Below are 19,196 nucleotides of genomic sequence, written 5' to 3' on the forward strand. Positions count from 1 at the left end.
TTTCTTTAAAAATTAAATCACTTTAGTATATTCATAGTCATATTGATTGCAACAGCAAGACAGAAGACCTTTCTGTAAAAATACTGTGATTTCCAACAGAAATGTGACATTAATGGTGTATATTATGTAACCCCCACAGAGCTGCCACAACAGAGAAAAAAGAGATGTACACACAAAGACTACATTAGCACCCCAGGGTCTCTCTGGAAATGCTGTTGTCTCTGCTGGGCCAATCATCACAAGAAGTGGTAATACATTTCATCATATCTAAAAATTAAAATGTTTCTATTCAACCAGTCTATCTATCTATCTATCTATCTATCTATCTATCTATCTATCTATCTATCTATCTATCTATCTTTCTAGCAATATCTACTTTCTTTCTATCCAATCCTATCAAGTTGAGATTTCTAAAAAATAAATAAGTAAATAAAGGGAGAGGCAGACTCCTCCTTGTCTCAACATTTGATTGGTCTTCAGGAAAAATGTAATCAAATATAAATTACACATTTTTATTTTATATTCGTGTGTTCTTTGGGGCTTTAAAGATCAGAGTATGTAGTGACATCTGCCCATGTATCCAATAACATCAAGAATGACAATACAAGCACAGAGAAGTATGTATGTTTATCACAAACAGCAATTATGAAAGGTAGGCAATTTAATTACATGGTTGTTTTAATGGGTTTCTATTATGTGATAACATTTGTGCTATAGAATTGCTCCTTTTCCGCTTTTGTAGCTACTTATTTACCTTTAAAGAAACCTCTTCACTACCTGAACCAATTGCACTGTTGTCACCAGGACTGGAATTGGCAACAGAGAAATAAAAGAAATAAAAAACACAATTTAAAAAAAGTTTGTCTAGCATTACAGTTTAAAAAACAGAAATTATGCAATTTAGATCAGATATATAGGAATCACATTTCTTTTAAAATAATGTGCCCATTTGCAATATATGATTTTATTCATAGGCTCTATCAACAGATGTTAACCTCCCTCAACCACTAACAAAAATGTATCTTATTTGTGTATCACTCAGCTGCAGGTCCTCAAATCATATCTGGATGCATACTGACACTGTCCTTCCTTTGGGAGGGTGGCTACTTTTGTTCCCCATGTTCCCTGTGTGGTGTTTTAAAGTAGCCATCGCTCTAAGCTTGCTCCCGTGATGGACTACAATCTCACGTTTAGTAATTTGTATTGAGATTGTAGTTCATCACCTGAGCAAGCTTGGAGCGGTGGCTACTTTACAACACACGCAGGGACCATGGGGAACAAAAGTAGCCACCCTCCAGAAGGAAGGACAGTGTCAGAACCAATTCAAATATGATTTGAGGATCTGCAGCCGAGTGATACACAAATAAGATACATTTTTGTTAGTGGTTGGGTACTTGAATGCATTTTTAGGATTTAACTCCTGAGTTTAGTGTCACTTTAAACAAACAGCATAGCAAGTGCAGCCTTGTACATTTGCTACAGGCAAACATTTTGTGAGATAGGCATGCTTAGGTGTAATACATTTGGCTAATTGCAATAATATTAAACTATGGAAAAGCTTGCACTTTTGCAAAATGAATTAGCTGTGCTCACAAAGCATTACAAAGTTTTATGTAATCCCTCTGGCAGTGTGTCTGAAAATATTGCACCTACCTCCAACTTCCTTATGTAATCACATGTTCAGAAAACTCAAGATGTGAAATATGTTTTTTTTTGTAGTCTAAAACAAAATCTTAAGAGTTAATTTACCAGTTTTCACTGTTCAATTTCTGCAGAAACCAGTAAATCTAGGTCAAACCGTTGCTTTTGTCTATAGTTGAGATATGTAGTGCTTGTTAAAGCTTGCTGTTTACAATGCAGCAAAGGAAGCAATGAAAGTGATAAAGACTGGTAATAGACCTGAATGACAAACATATATCTAACATCCACTCAGTGGCGTAACAACTGGGGGTGCAGCAGGGGCGCGGGCCCCAGGCGAAAAGTGACTGAAATGCCGAAAGTGACATTTTCCTGCCGTTTTGCCGGCGCGGCCGGGATTCCTTTCATCCCCGCTGGGACACAGAGCAGTGCCCAGCGGGGATGAAAGGAATCAGAGAACTGTACTGTATAATACATTTTGCTTTTAGAATACTTGTATGGTTTTCTTTTTCAACAATCCAGCCATAACGTTTATGAGGAAAAAGATGTGTAGTTTATCTGATTAAACATCAATGCATGAAAAGTCAATAAATGCAAGAAAAAAACATTCTAATCAAATGTAATTCATGCAGGTTTGCGTGGGGGTTAAACTGAAGTTAAAGGGAAATTCTACCTTTTGTAAAAAATAATGAACAAACAGTTCTCACAAAAGAAAAGAAATGTGCATTTTTTGTTGCTTAAGAGCCAGTAAAGCATTGCACCCACGGACAGTCGATCAATACTCTGGCCCCTGCAGATTCTTTCTTTGAGGTACGGACATTCAGTAACATGGACACGGATATGGATGGAGAGGAAGTTTCAATGGACTACAAGTGCAGTGATGTCACCACACTTGTATTCCATTAAGAACTACACGTCCCTCTGGTACTTGTTGATGGGATAGCTGATGGGATAGTTTCTTAATTCACAGATCCTGTCAAAGGATCTGTCAATGGGTGATGCACAGCCCTGCTGAATTCAAACATTTAAAAAAGCCTGCAGGGAGAAAAACCCCGCAATTCAGGTAAGTAGGGGGCCGGAGGGGGGTAGCGATCTGATCATGTTACACCCTCAATACGGTAAACTTACCTTTTAACATTTACATTAAAACAATTCGAGTATGAAAAGTAGCAGTTTACAGTACATGTAAACCCCAAGTGAATTAGATTTATTTTGCTAAAGCATCATGAATAATAAAAACTGTTGGCGCTATATAAATCATGAAGAAAAAAAAATTATAATAATAACAAAACAACAAATTGGCATAAAAAACCCTAAAATTATTTTTTCCATTCTGTGTTGCATATCTGATCTCCTACAGCCTCTTCACAGTCACTTCATGGCTATATGCATTCACTCCAGTGACTCCTGCATGTCATTTCTTATGATTGGTTTCCTGGTTGTAACAGCAATGAAGTATACCTCTACATTGCATGGCTGCTTGTAGTTTTAATTGGGAAAGCACTTGACAGTGCAGGAGAGATATTTGAAAACAGGGACAGAGTGTTGTCAACCCATAACAGGAACTGCTGAAGGACCTTCATGTCAGGATTAATGAAAGCTGCAGATTTAAAAAGCTGAAAATGACTTTTGAAGCTATACTGATATCTTAAAGATTGTATGACAGTTTAGGAATTTAGATCTACTTTATAAAAACGGAACCACAGTTTGCATAAGCCTACAAGGCCTATTAAAATACTACCAAACAAATATATCAATACACTTTTGCAACTGAGAAGCTGAACCTTAATATTATCTTATAGCAATGCATATGTTCCTGCTTAGATAATAACACGGTTATATATCAAATATGGATTGTGCTGGGTTTTTTTCTATCGGAGGCACTATGCACTGCTTGCTTTAGCTGTTATTATCTGTCAGCTCTGACTCAAGCTGATGATACAGTAGACAACATGTTCATGCTTGTTTCATTTATAAATACATTAAAAGGAATAACATTTGCCTTTTCAGACAAATATTAAGGGGTCTATTCACAAAGTTGCCGGCTGATCCTTCGGCTAGCTTCGACCCCAGGACCCCAGGGCTGCTGAAGTTGGCCGAGGGGGCTCAGTCGTGCCGAAGGCATATGCTTCAGCTTGACTGAGCCGAGGTGAAAGCCGAAGCTGGCCGAACGGCCGGCCGACAGCCTGCTACTGACTGCTGGGCGGAGTCAGCCGTCATTTCACGCCTGGCTCTGGCCACTTGCACAGACAGATCAGCGTCCCTGGTTACCGCGTAACCAGGGACACTGATCTCTAGACAGCCCAACTCTCCCAGACGCTCCGGGAGTCTCCTGGCTGCCCGGGAGAGAAACACTTTCTCCCGGAAACTTTTACTCTGCTCAATTGAGCAGAGTAAACCATTCCCTACTCTGTTGTCTTTTTTTTTTTTCTTCTGACATCGGAGCCGTTGGCTGCCATCATAATAAAAAAATTAAAAAAACCAGCATAGGAATGCATAGCTACCTTCCTATTTGCTATTTCAATTTGCAATATCCAATAGCAAACTAGCGATTGCACCCGCCCACTGCTGCTGTCAATCAGCAGAGGGGACCTGAAGTTCTCCATCAGGTCCCCTTGTAGTGATTGACAGAGGGCGGGTGCAATAGCTAGTTTGCTATTGGCTATTGCAAATTGAAATAGCCAATATGAATCTAGCTTTGCATTCCTATGGTGTTTTTTTTTTTTGTTCTGACGGCAGCAGAACCACCCGTCCAATAGAAAACAGTTGGGCGGAGCTGGCTGTCACTGCTAGCTCCAACTAATCGTTTTCTATATTATTTTTTCTACTTTTTTAACTGTTTTTCTATTCTGCTCGGTACCACAGAGGCAGCATTCGGCGGCATTCAGCGGCATTCGGCGGCATTCGGCTATTCACTCACTGCTGTTCGGCATCTATGAGAATAGGCCGAACAGCAGCGAGTAGCCTGCCGGAGGTTCGGCTCAGCCGATCCAGATGTTGGATCGGCTGAGTCGAACTCCTTTTTCACTTCGGCTCAGTCAAACATTCTGAACATGTTTGGCTGAACCGAAGCTTCAGGTGGTATTGCATTTCATTAATTCGATGAAAAAGTACCCCCGCAGATTGATAAATAAGATAAAATAAACATCTATTTGCACAACAAACTCAACTACACAGATTCTGTTCTTAGGGTACCATTGACTGTGTGTGGGCTCTCAGAGACTTAGAAGCTTTCATCTGTTTTTCCTTCTCAGCATATAACCCTTGCATGAAAATGCTATGGGCTGTTTGCAGTACACATTGATACTGAGCAGTTATAAGCACGTACGTGTCAACAATTATCCGCACTCTGGTTATAAGCAAACTTCTGTCAGCCGTGCTTTCCGTTAAAGGCTACTGTCTCCCCAGTCACTGCTGTGCAGATGTGAACATGTTACCTCAATTCATTTGTAACTGCGGTGCGAGGAAAAAAATAGATGCCCCACTTGTGATTTGCAGGAAAGAAGAGCTGCGTGCAGTGATTCATTTTTTTGTGGTTTGACAGTGCTTGTTACAGTGAGGTGCTCATTGACAACCTGAAGCCTAAACTTCAGATTAAACACAGAGGACTGCTATCCAAGGGTGTTGTATTCTTGTATGACAATGCACGCCTTGAAAACCTCTGCCCACACTGTCGACACCCTGCAAAAACTTTATTTTGAGGTGTTAAAGCATCCTCCCTATAGTCCTGATCTTGCTCCATCAAATTTTCACCTTTTTGGTCCCCTGTTAAGCCGCCCTTAGAGGATGAAGATTCACCTCTGATAAAGAAGTGGAGACACCGGTGCAGTCATGGCTCACAGCTCAGCCTAAAACAATTTTTAATGAGGGAATACAAAAGCTTGTTGACAGATGGACAAAGAGTATTGAAAAGCAAGGAGATTGTGTAAAAAATGAAGTGTTTGTCTTTTCTATCAGTTGATTAAAATAAATTCTACAGTCAGAGTGTGGATGATTTTTGACTTATCCTCGTATATTTAGATGCCACTTGTTTTTGGAAGAGCTCTTTTGGCCATTGGTTTGTTTGCAATCATCTAACTCCCTTACATAGTGGGCAAGGTTGTATAAAGACACAGATTCATCCAGCTCAACCTATATGTGTGTGTGTGTATGCACATGTCACTGCTCTGCAAATTGACTCATCTAAGGGGGTTATTCACAAAGCTGCCATAGGCAGCCGAGTGAATAACCGACCCGAAGTGTAGTGAGCCGAACGCTGTTCGGCTATTCACTTCAGGTTTGTACAGCTGATTTAATCCGTATATTGGCTGAAATCAACCGTGCATCGGGTGGCTTCGGGTCGGCCGAACATGCTCAGCATGTTCAGCCGACCCGAAGTGCAGAAGGAGTTTGACTCAGCCGATCCAACATCTGGATCTGCTGAGCCGAACCTCCGGCAGGCTACTCGCTGCTGTTCGGCCTATTCTCATAGATGCCGAACAGCAGTGAGTGAATAGCCAAATGCCGCTGAGCTGCATTCGGCTTGGCTATTAGAAAACAGTCAAAAAAGTTTTTAAAAAATACTAAACGATTGGGTGGAGCCAGCAGTGACAGCTAGCTGGATCAGCTGAGCCGAACCTCCGGCAGGCTACTCACTGCTGTTCGGCCTATTCTCATAGATGCCGAACAGCAGTGAGTGAATAGCCAAATGCCACTGAGCTGCATTTGGCTTGGCTATTAGAAAAACAGTAAAAAAAACCTAAACGATTTGGTGGAGCCAGCAGTGACAGCTAGCTCTATTGGCCGGGACCACCTGTCATTACAATGAGAGCTGACAGTGATATGAAAGCCGACTCTGCTAAGCTCTCATCCTAATGGCAGAACAGCGTCCGCTGGTTACCTAGTAACAGAAGTACCTTCTGTCATTAAGATGAGAGCTTAGCAGAGTCAGCTTTCATATCACTTCCAGCTCTTCTAAGCTCTCGTCGTAATGACAGATGGGCGTCCCTGGTTACCAGGTAACCAGGGACGCCCATCTGTCATTACACACAGAACCCGGCTGTCATTACACACAGAACCCAGGTTTTGCTTCGCCTCCTCAAAACTAACATGTGGAATGTGAATTGGAGTTTAAATGCTTCCATCAAATCCAGTCACACAGGTCTTGTGCTTGATAATAGACTTCCCTTTAAATTTGTACATAATAATAGAAGAGGAAAAATCCAACACCTTTTCCACAGTTAGGCAGAAGTACTTTGGAAAGTATCCCTCAGATCCATCAGTATCTTTCGGTCGATATCACTATAAGCCACTAATCAATAATCCAGCAAACAAGTACTTAGGAAATTAAGTGCTCTTAACATTTCTCCAGAAGATGAATTCTTAACAGATATTTGTTCTGAAGTGGAAAACACTTTATAGCAGACCTACAAAGATAACACACAAGGCACTTTTAATTAAAGCCTGCAGCCACTGTATTTTAATGATAGGAGGTGTGCTTGCAGCCTGCCCTGCTATTTCAGTGTTGTATTTATTTTTTAGGATGATTAGTCCTAAAAAATAAAGGACATAGTGACAAAAATTGGTACATTCATAGAACTGGCAGAAGAACGCACAATCCATTGCAATTAATGTTGCTGCTCCAAGGCTAAATGATTCAACAAATACCATAAGCCCATTTGGACTGGAGAAATAGGAACCATAAAGCTACTGGATTTAGAGCCAAAAAGCCTCACTAATATGAATACTAAAACATGCCCATACAGAAAACAGAAATAAACAGCTTACAGAGCAAAAAGTTAAATTTTGACTTTTTTTGCATTGTTAAATAATGACCAATAATTGATAATTTGTCAACTAATCACAATAAAATATTTATGAACGAATAAAAAAAATAGGATATTTGTTAATACAGAATTTATCAACATGCGTCAGGGTGTCTCTATAATTTGCTCCAATGTTTTTTTACTAAGTTGCTAGAGCAAAGCTGCAGATTTGCAGAAAATAGGTCTCATTAAGTGATGAGGGCATTGGTTCATCTGATACCGGATATTGAGGCAAATGAGATCTGTGGAGTAGGTAAAAAAAGATGCTCAAGTATGTAAAATGGTTAGATTTACTGCCCACGGTCCACGTTCATTTACTGTTTAAGTTTTGTCACTTTTGTTAATAAGTCAATTGAGAGTGAGAGCTTCCGAAGAGTTTAAACAAATCCTTCACATGCCTACACATACGGTGCATGGAGGAAAACCTTTTCATTTACATTTACACTAACCACTGAGTTGTTGGTGGGTCTGATTAGTTAAAGTGTATCTAAACCCAAAACAAAATATTAATGTACAGCAGCTTACCAGTCTTTAGATGTGGTGGCTGCAGTAGTTTTCTTCTTTTAGGGGGTTATTCACAAAGCTGCCGAAGGCAGCCGAGTGAATAACCGAGCCGTAGTGAAGTGAGCCGAACAACGTTTGATTATTCATTACGGCTCAGGACGGGTGAGTTCAGCCATACATCTGCTGAAATCAGTTGTACATCGGCTGCCTTTGGTGGCGATTTGGTCAGCCAAAGTGCAGTAGGACTTCCACTCAGCCGATCCAACATCTGGATCGGCTGAGCTGAAGTTCCAGCAGCTCCCTCGCTGCCGTTCGCCCCTATTCAAATTAGGGGCCGAACAGCAGTGAGTGAATAGCCGAATGCCCCTCTGCGGTACAGAGCAGAATACAAAGCAGTGAAATAAGTAGAAAAAAAAGTTGCAAAAATATTTTATAAATGTAAATAAAGATTAAATAAAAAATAAAGATTTTTTTAAAAAGAAGAAAAAAGTACAATTGGGCGGAGCTAGCAGTGAAAGCTAGCTCCTCCCAACTGTTTCCTATTGGCCGACACCTGCTAGAGTCTTTTAGCAGGTCCCGGCCAATGAATAACAACTGGGCAGAGGGCTCCGTTATTGTTATTGTTGGGGATGCTGATCTGTCGTTACAACTGGGTGGAGTCAGCTGGCTGTCTGTCATTTGCAGGGCTTATGGTCGGCCCTTCGGCAGGCCGTTCGCTCCTCTTCGGCTGACACTTTGGCTCAGTCGTGCTGAAGCATATGCCTTCAGCTTGGCTGAGCCGCTCGGCCGCCTTCGGCAGCTGTACGGGCTATAGTGAATAGCCCGTACAGCAGCCCTTCGGTTCCACTGAACCGAAGGGCTCCGGCGGCCGAAGAGAGAGCCGAAGGATCAGCCAAAGCTATGGCTGGATCCTTCAGTTCTTTTGTGAATAGCCCCCTAAGTCTTTTTCCCCTTTTTTCACTTGGTAGTCCTGCAAATACACTTCTCATCTAACTCCTCTACTGCATCTATGGAAGGCAGCGTAGCCCCTCTTGGCAGTAGCTTTGTCAACCTCTGTAGAGGGTAGTGTTAGATGGACTAGTAAATTTAGATGTACTTACATAAGTGACTAACAAATTAAAGTTGAACTCCAGCTAATACTTTTATAGTACATACAGCGACAGTACGGAGATAAAGGTTTTAACTTTGAATAAAAGATGGCCATTGAAAGAACCTGTCAGTGTTAAATGGTTGGTCTCAAAATTCTTACTGCCACTTTTTGGTCGTTTAAGTGGAACTAAACTAAACTAAAAAAAAGTGCAAGCTGGCAGGCACTGTAGTGTAGAAGAGAGATGCTTTGTCTCTTCTGAAATAAAACAAGCTTGCCTGCATGTTTGCAACCTTCTTTGAATATACAGTACAGTGAACTGTGTATTCTCAGCACATTGCTGTGCCAGGATGAATAAACTTCTTTGTGCATGTTACATTAGAAGCCGGGGAGAAGATGTTGGCACCATGGAGGGAGTGAAGGGAGGAGAGTTTAATTTCACTTTAACCACTTGAAGACCAGGTGTTTAACCCCCTTCTTGTCCACATGATTTTCGGTTTTCAGTGCTGCAGTACTTTGACTGACATTTATTCCGTCATGCAATACTGTACTGAAATGAATTTTATACAATTTTGTGGGGACAGATAGAGTTTTCTTTTGGCGGTATTTAATAAATTTTTTATTTTTTACTATATAATGAAAAAAGTACAGAAAATTTCAAAAAATAACTATTTTCCCTACGTATGTGAAAAACAGTTATTCTTAACCAGATATTTGGTAAAATATAAAAGATGGGGTCTCATTGGGTAAATAGACATCAAACATGTCAAACTTTAAAATTGCATGCACCCGCAAAATCGCAAAAAAAAAATACCATACCCAAAATTGGCTGTATGCAACACTTTAAAAGCTTTTACCGCTCATCAGTTTAGTGTTATCAGTGATTGATGGCCACAAACGTATTGCCCTCACTCTGACATTCGCAGTGATATGTAACATGTGTGGCACAATGGGCACAATCATCATTTTCGCACACAGGCAAAACTTTTCACTTAACTTTATTGCTATAACATAGGGGGCTAAGAAGCCCCCTGTGTGATAGCCAATTTTCACAGACAGATTTTCTTTATGGAGGCATCAGGAGTTTCTAAGACCCTTAGTGTCCCCTAAGGACCCCCAAAGAAGATGATGAAGCAGAGATCTGCTTCACCAGCTTCTTTCCAGCGACAGAAGTTGGAGAATGAGAGCTGAATGTGGATGCGATGTAACATACATCACTTACTGCATTCAGAGATGGGCGGGGAGATCAGAGGGAGCTCATGTGATGACCTCTCTCTGATCTCCCATGCATAACACAAGTGATCAACACTTGTTTAATTACAATGGCTGGCAGGGAAGCGATTAAAGGAAATAGAAAAATAACATAGTAACTGGCAGGATCAACAGATAACACAACTATGTTACAGGGGAGACTCAGAAAAAGAAATGCTACTGACAGACCAGGGACGTGCGGTCAGGGGAGGCAGTTGAGGCAGAGCCTCACCTAGAATTATGGAGGAAAAAGCTGTCAGCTTCAAGTCTGAAGCTTACGGCTTTTTCTCCATTCAGATCGGCATCTAACAGGTTACACAGCAGGGAAATCCTCCCCGCTGTGTGACCTGTCACGGAGCCTCCCTGTCTTCTCCCTTCCTCCTTTACACTAGCTTGGGGATGGGTTGGGGGTGGGGCTTCGTCCCCTCCCCATCGGCTTCGTCCGACAGGGAGGGGACAGGGCTGAGGAATGCCTCACCCCAAGCAAGAGGTACCGCACTTCACTGTGACTGCATCATAATATATAATTTTTTTTATTTTTCCCAAAGTTCCACTCAAAAGTGTATGTAAAACAAAAACTTTTTTAGTTTCTTTAATTTTATTGCTTCCCGGATTTCTGCTCGGGATATGCACTCTCAGTATTGGTCCTGGTGACTACTGTGCTAAAGCTGATGATAAATTCAACATTATTATGGAAAAAGAGAATGCAGGAAAATCTTCCAATGGTGACACCTGTTCCAGTGACCACTGTCTAGGAGAGGATTTCCCTTTGCTTTGGAGAGATTTCCTTTCTGTTATGCATTAGGGACAGAAAGTGAAAATCTCCCAGATAAGACACAGACAGAAAAAGAAAATGATAATGGTCTTAAAGCTAAACAACTCTGCATGCAAAAATATACATTCAAAACATATTCCTCAATAAGCGCAAAGGATAGAAATCAATTTTGTATGCTCCAAATGCCTTTGCAACCCCCAATATTGCCTTTTAGCAGTGACATTATCACTATGCTACACATAGGCTGTGCAGACTGCAAAGAAGTGGGTGGGGCCGAGCAGGATTCACCCACTACAGGCTGAATGCAGAAAACTGCAGGAAGGGGTGGATACAAGACCAATTGCCCTGCAAAGAGAGAGCGCAGCAGTGACTGGTCTTGATTACAGGAAGCTCCTGCACAAAATGAATGTTTAACACTGGAATACTACACAGATCTGGCAAAAAATACACAAAGCACATAAAAAATCTAATAAAAATACATTTGCCATATTTGCTTCATCCTGGAGTTTAACTTTAACCACTCTACTTATTTAATAAAAAATAAAAAAAAGATTTTGCTTGGCATGTACTTTTACTCTTTGATGGAAAGACTACTAAACGTAGTGGGGTGCCTAATATGCAACAAACAATGCATGTTGGTTCATAACACTATACTACACAGTTTGAGAAATAATTTTGAAACTGCACAGCACTATACCTTGTCATCTGTTTTCTGTCTCAGAACAGAAGTGCCTGTCCTCTAATTTATTTAGCTGCATGGAGGACAGATTAATCATTATTACAATGTTCCATTTGTGAAAAGGGCAGGAGATTGGTACAAAGCATTGCTCCCTAAAGCCACAATATGCTGACCTTTCTGAAGTTTCAGCTGCCATACATGATATAACTAAAATATACTTCCAAAAAAATTAAACAGATGTAAAAACCTCATATTTAAAATGTTTTTGATGTTGTATCAAACATGAACTGTAACCATGTTGAGTTGCTAATGACTTAGGTACATGAAGGCACTTGGCATCTAAAAGGAGAACTATATAACCGAATATGCTCACTCTAGTAACAGCAAGAATGTGAAAGAGCGATAGGATTGATTTAATGTGAACCTATGCTTTGCCTATGCTGGTTCTCTTACCTATGGACACACCTTTCTCCTAGCTACTAATTCTTACCTATCCTACTGCTCTATTAAAAAAGAAGCCCTGTATAAGTTTCTATTAATTAGTTTATACTGTACTACGCTAGCCATACACCTTTGGATTTCTCTTGTTCAGTCCACAGAATGAAGTAATCTCCCCTGATGCTATTGTATTCAGCAGCCGACTAGACCCGCGGCTGCTGAATACCTCAAAGCAACTGCATCTGATTGGATTCAGTCACCATTTGGTCAACAATTTTACACTTGGCTTCAACAAATGTCAACTGAAAAATTTACTTTTGTTCAGCCAGGTGGTGTTGCTAGGCCAACCACAGCTCAAATTTCAAAATTTGAGCAGTGTATGGCCAGCTTTAGGACTCTTCCCATGTCTCTACATAATTGTGCTGGGACCAATACTGCATCATAGGAGGTAAGGGAGTGAGTCACACCCTCTCCATACCCATTTTTTCAGAACTCAGTTACCCAACATTAAAAAATCCTTGTTTATAATAGCCATACGTTGTTGCTCTAAGAATTAATACCATGAATGTACAGTGTACTTATCTCACATAGGTATATATCCCAACTATGTCTCTTCTCTCGTTAAACCAGTGCAAACTTGAAATACATTTTTTTTTAAAAGCTAACTCTAAATCTTATATGTGTTCGTTTCAGATGAAACTCCAACAAACAACTCCCAGATTGGTAAGTCAGCCTATTATTGTTATTATGAAAAACCCCGAAAGACAAAAGGAAACTTAAAGCTAAACTCCAGGCAAAAAACGAAATAAACCATTACCATTCAAATATGTCAACTGTTTCACCTGTCAAAGACTTTGCATTTGCATTTCTGTCTACTCCTGAGGTAAATACAGTCTTGCCAGACATCACAAGTAGTGATGAGCCGAACACCCCCGTGTTCGGTTCTAACTCAGCAGCCTGGTGGTCTGACTTTTTGTACTGCATTTAAGCTACACAGTTTGGTTACCTCCCTGCCCCTAGCCCATCACTGGACAGGGAAGGAGCAGCAGCAGACTGAAGAGGTCCCCTCCATGCTTTCTTCTCCTGTCAGCATGTTCCATGTCAGCAAATATAAAAGCAGGACACCTTATTGGCCCCAAGTACTGGGCCTCCCTTTCCTAGTCTCAGTGTTGTTGTTTTTTTTTTTGTTTTTTTTACAGAATATTAGATGAAGCTGAATTGACGTAAAATTCAGGCATTTATGCTAGTTGCATTTAAAATAAAAAAATACAGAACTACAGTCACTGGAATTCTATTCATCTGCCAGGAGTTCAGCTTTAAATCACTTCCTTCTGAGATAGTCATTTTCAGACAGATCCGAGTTCTAGAGTTGTACTGAATTTCAGCACTGGTCATAGTCGGCATGGTAGTGGTATGCTTGGGAGTCAGTACTTTTAATGTATAAAGTATCAGCCTTATAGTTTGGGTAATAATCAGACTTTAGGATTAACTAGGTCAAAGATTAAGTTATAGCGATGCTAAGGGGTTGATTTACTAACCTTATAAACACACCACGAACGTGTATACACCTCTGCAGTGTGTTCCCTCCCAGCATGATCTATGGGTGGAATCTAAACACCTTTGTAATGTGTACACACCCAGCAGGTGTGTTGTGCAAAGCCCTGAATGAATTCCAAGGTGATTTTGGGTAAATTAGCTCTATGTTGTGTTGCTTGCGTTGATGAATGCAAGGAATGTAAATGCATGAGCTAACCATTTTTGTCTAAACTGTGAAGCAGCATTATATATGCATCATGTGCATGATTTTTCCATATATGGCATTAGTGGAAATATGCTTTTAGAGACTTTTTGGTTGATAAATACGTTTTGCTGTGTGAAAATCACACACACCTGGTGTGTGTGTGTGTGTTTAGGTTAGTAAATCACCCCCTAAGACTCAGAGATTAAGGGTTTAAGGCTCAACTCCAACTTTAACCTAAAGCTGGCTATATACTGCTCTATTTTTATTTTATTATTATTTCTCCTCCCAAGAGTCGCCCCACTCATTATTAATGATGTGATTTTAAATAAGCTATGTACATCTACTGACTCTCCGAACAAGGCCCACAGACCCAGTGATAACATTACTGGGTCTAAAATAAGGTTTGTGACAGTGGACCTAAAGAACAAAGGGCACTGGTGCAAGATTTTTTCTTGGCCCCTCTCCCACTCCAAAGCCTGCTCAGGAGACCATCAACACATGCATCCATGCCTCCTCCAATGGGGGGCCCCCTCGGTTTCTGCATTAATATTATTATACATTGCTATAGTTATGACATTTAACACAGCGCAGTACAGAAAACACTGAAACACTAAAATGTTTTCCATTTCCATTCGTTTAGTCAGAAAACAAATTTTTATGCCATGCACATATCTAGCAGCGGGTCTCCCAAGTGCTGTTTGGGCATCTGTGGGTCTCCCCATGGCTGTACGGATGTTAAGAAAGAGGAGGAGAAAATATGCATTCTGACTGGTGCTGTAAACAGCTACGGCGAGGTCCCCAGCAGGCTGCCACAAGGTCCCTAGCAAGCGCAGGATCTTACGGCAGCTGAAGTCATACAAAATTTAAAGCACAGCAGATCTGAAGGATCTCCACAAGCCAGATGCAGAGGGTCTCAGCAGGGGCAGATGTGGGGATCCCAGCAGGGCATGTGTGCAGAGTCTCACCAGGGGCAGATGTGGAGGGTCTCAGCAGGGAAGATGTGAAGGATCTCAGCAGGGCAGATGCAGAGGGTCTCACAAGGGGCAAATGTGGAGGGTCTAAGTAGAGGCAGATGCGTAGGGTTTTAGCAGGGGCAGATGTGGAGAGTTTCAGCAGAGCAGATGTGGAGGGTCTCAGCAAGGGCAGATGCAGAGGGTCTCACCAGAGGCAGATGTGTGGGGTCTCAGCAGAACAGATGCGGAGGGTTTCACCAGTGGCAGATGCAGAGGGTCTCAGCAGGGCAGATGCAGAGGGTCTCAGCAGGGCAGATGTGGAGGGTCTCAGCAGGGCAGATGTGGAGGATCACAGCAGGGATCACAGAGGGTCTCAGCAGGGCAGATGCAGAGAGTCTCACTAGGGGCAAATGTGGGGGGTCTCAGCAGGGAAGATGTGTAGGGTCTTAGCAGGACAGATGCAGAGGGTCTCGCAAGGGGCAGATGTGGAGGATCACATCAGGGTAGATGCAGAGGGTCTTCCCAGGGGCAGATGTGGAGGATCACAGCTGGGCAGATGTGGAGGATTGACACAGGGCAGATGTGGAGGGTCTCAGCAGGGTAAATGTGGAGGGTCTCACCAGGGGCAGATGCTGGGAGTGGCAGGCTGTGCCAGGGTATCTAGCTAAGGCAAGGCAGGGTACAAGAGCAAAGTTGCAAAGTGTTATCACAGGCCCAGAGTCTTGGGGTTCTAAGGCTTAAATAGGGCACCACAGTGCCACAGTCATAAGGGGTCAGGGAAAGAACTTAGGGGTGTTGCTGCCAGGCCAATCAATATACAGAAAGCTAAGCAGATGGAGCTGACCCACTTCCTTACAATGAGGATGCCACCCAGGCTGCAGTGCCACCAACCAATGGGATCAGGGGGCATTGCTAGCAGAGGTGGGGCTATTTCCAGCAACCACAGATGCTCATGCCAGGCAGAAGAATATGGCTGGGTGGCAGGATGGGGAGTTAAATTGTGAGCCAATCTCATGCTAATAATAGTTACAAATATTGGATTTATTTTGGTATGAACATTCTATATGAAAGCACAACATTCTGATACAAGTGTTTGGAGGAAGCATAGACTTTTGCTTACTGTTTTAATGTTCACAGGTTAGGGGGTATAATTCCTTAAAAAATCACCACGCTACAGTTGTGTTAAAACTCCTGTGTCTAAGCAGCTGTGCCAAAATAGTGACTTGTGCACCTCTACAAACTGTTTAAATGAGCAGCTCTGGGCTATCAATAAATACATTATAACTATAGAAAACAGTAAATATTAATATAATAAGTTATGCAATAATAAATATCTCTATTCTGTGCTGTGCATCAAACATTAAACATGCAATAAATAGTGATGTGTCCATGTGTCCTTTGTGCAAACAATATAAAGTGTTATATTCGCAATCGCGCAATCACCAGCTGTCATTAGCCACCTTATTACAGATGAGCCAAAAGTGCTTGTTAAACAAACTCCTTTCACCACTTTCACATCTAAAGGTGCCCATACACTTTACAACCATGGCACGACTTTCGTTATGCGATGGTTGTAAGGTAATCAAAATCTCATACGATCTGCCCATCTTGGACAGGCAGATCGTACTTGCGATCATCGCAAGCCCGCCCCGCTGAGGGGAGTGTTTCCGATAAATCCAATGCTGAGCGGGCAGTGTGTGCTTGTGCACACCGGCCCATTCGGCATTTGTCTCCTGAGCATGCCACTAACCCGCCGATAATCGGCAGGTTTATGAGCACCTTAAGGAAAGGGATTTCTATTGCTGTCTCCTTCCAAAACTCTCTGGTGAGTGTGTGGTGGTTTAACACGGTAGAGTTTTATTGGAAGCACGGGTCATTTTCTATAAAGGAAAAACACGGTATTTAATATAAATAGAGAAAAAAAATGCACATAGGCATGAACAGAGGAATTTCGCTCAACAGATGCTTTTACAGTCAAGTTGTGGGTATTACAATATATTCTGTAACAGGCTATATATAAAAAACTACAACCACTACAATGCATGTGAGATGGTCGTGTGATGGGCATGACTGCAGGCATAGTGAGCATTGCTCATGTATTCGTTTTGTGTACTATAGCTTTTTATTTGCATATTTTTCAGCTCAACCACAAAGCCCTCCGTTCCAAATGAACTCGGTGACTAGTGCGCTCATCTCAGGAGTAGTAATTCTCGGTGTCACCAGCATTGGTTTTTTCATTATTTCTCTTGTCCTCTTGAACAGAAGAAAGAAAAACAGCTTGGTTTTATGTGGCGTACGAAATCCAGCCTTTAACTAATGAAAGAAATTGCACTCTTTTTTAATATAATTTTAAAATCTTGTGTGTACTGAAAATGTACAGTGTGTGGATATTTCATGTTATAATGTCAAGCTAATGCTTTTTTTTAAGTTTCCTTATTTAACATGTGCACTGTATTGATGAATGCTGGGGTTAAAAAATAAACATAGTGTTTAAGTAATAGATGTGACTTATCATTTAATGTTGAATATGTTTTGCCTGCGTTTTTTTATTTGTCTATACCACAGCCAGGGTTTTGTAGTAACTAAACTAAGGAATGTTTCAATAAAGAGCAACATGACACTTACCTTTATATATCAGACATCCCTTGGTATTTATATAAACTATTTATTATATTTCTGTATGATGTTAATTACAATATTACTTCTAGCTGGTAATGGGTTATCATAATCAGTTACAATCAAAATGCCAGGCCTGGCTGTGCTGACCAATGAAAAGCACTTCTTGCTAAGAAAGAAAAAGAAAGAAAGAGAAGCACTAAGATTTTAAAAATTTGTGTTCATGCATACCTGCACATAACCTTCAAATTAATACATCTCTTGCTTTTTATATAAAAATAAATTTAGATATCATGCACATGGGTACATGGGGATGTACATGTAAAATTTGGGCATATGTCTCCACCTGCATAGCCAATAGGTGATGTGTACAGCCACCCATAGTCATCAATTGCTTTACGAGGCTGTGTGATGGATTTATGCCAGCAATTTCATAAACTCACACATGAGTATGAATTGTATGCCACGAGCACAGAGTGTCTGTGTTTGGAGTACACATTCATACACATGCTCAAGTTTTACGAAAGTGGTCATATTTGTTATGCTGCAATACCAGCATGATCATACAAGCCTATCAAATATACTTTAATTCACCTGACAAATAAAAGTTAACTGTTTAGAATCAAAGAAGGTTATTTTTTAACAATAGCAATTGCTTTCCCATACATTTATCAATACAGTGTAAGCAAGTGTACTTTTTAGATTGTTATTATTGTCAACATTTTTTTATTAAACAAGCTGTGATGTTATTACCTATTACTTTAGTTTGTGTCTTGCCCTAAAGGATGTAGCATAACTCACAGAATTTTAATAGTAAACCATTCATTCAAGGTTTCAAATTTTCCTTGATGACAACTTCTGTGTTGTATGTTATATAATTTTTTTAAACTTTATTTAGTTTTTTACATTTTGGCTCCTGAATATTTCTGTCTTAGAACCATGAAAGTAAAACCAATTTATCTAATATGTGTATGTGTGTTTTAATGATGTCCTGCTTTGCATGATGCATGAAACTACCCTAAAGTAAAACTTTCCTAAGAGAAAGGGTGACTGCTAGAAATTACTTTCTGAAAGGGCGAGTTGCATATGATTTCCCATGGCTTAAGTGGTCTGAGTCACTAAACTGTAACATTATAGAAGACCAGGCATGTAAGAGTAAAATCGAAGGTCCTTATCTGCATACCTGCTTGGGTTAGTGAATGATAGCAAGATGGTCAAAATGACTGCCGGGCAACTGGAATTTCCAAAGGGAGCAGCTGGCAATGACAGCCCCATTTTCTCTCATGAAAGGTTTAATTCATGTTTTTGAATAGTTGCTGCAATAGCTTTTTAGGATAAAAAGGTAAAATAACTGAAGCCCTGAGAATCTGATAAGGGAATATATAAAAAAAATGTTTGAATTTAAACAGTGATTTGGGATGTATTCTGACTGCAGTGTATTCCACAGATTTCAGATTAAGGTAAACTGAGTAAACATTCTGAGTTAAACACCAGTGGGCATTAGAAATGAAAAAAAAAAATCCTGTTGTTACTTTTTTAGATCTGTGCCCATTCACTCTCTATTTGTCCTGATGACCACTGTCACTGGGACTAGAAATTAGGTACAATCCAAAATTGTGAGTTGTTACCAGAATAAGAATAGAGGGACAATTTTCCCATGATACTTGTTTGCTGACAACTGTCTGAAAGGGGATTTTCCTCATTTTGATA

The 19,196-nt window shown here is 40.7% G+C and overlaps 1 protein-coding gene across 1 annotated transcript in view; it reads left to right on the forward strand.

Moving 5' to 3' along the window:
• LOC108794272 (zona pellucida-like domain-containing protein 1) overlaps window positions 1-17,187 on the forward strand; it is an 85,855-nt gene extending 68,668 nt beyond the window's left edge. The window contains exons 8-10 of the mRNA XM_018565282.1: window positions 140-248; window positions 12,870-12,899; window positions 17,012-17,187. Coding sequence (XP_018420784.1) covers window positions 140-248; window positions 12,870-12,899; window positions 17,012-17,187 — 315 coding nt within the window. The remainder of the gene's footprint in view (window positions 1-139; window positions 249-12,869; window positions 12,900-17,011) is intronic.
• The last annotated feature ends 2,009 nt before the right edge of the window (window positions 17,188-19,196 follow it).

The sequence above is a fragment of the Nanorana parkeri genome, unplaced genomic scaffold, assembly GCF_000935625.1.
Source record: "Nanorana parkeri isolate BGI_ZX_2015 unplaced genomic scaffold, ASM93562v1 scaffold827, whole genome shotgun sequence".
In the NCBI taxonomy this organism is placed as follows: Eukaryota; Metazoa; Chordata; class Amphibia; order Anura; family Dicroglossidae; genus Nanorana; species Nanorana parkeri.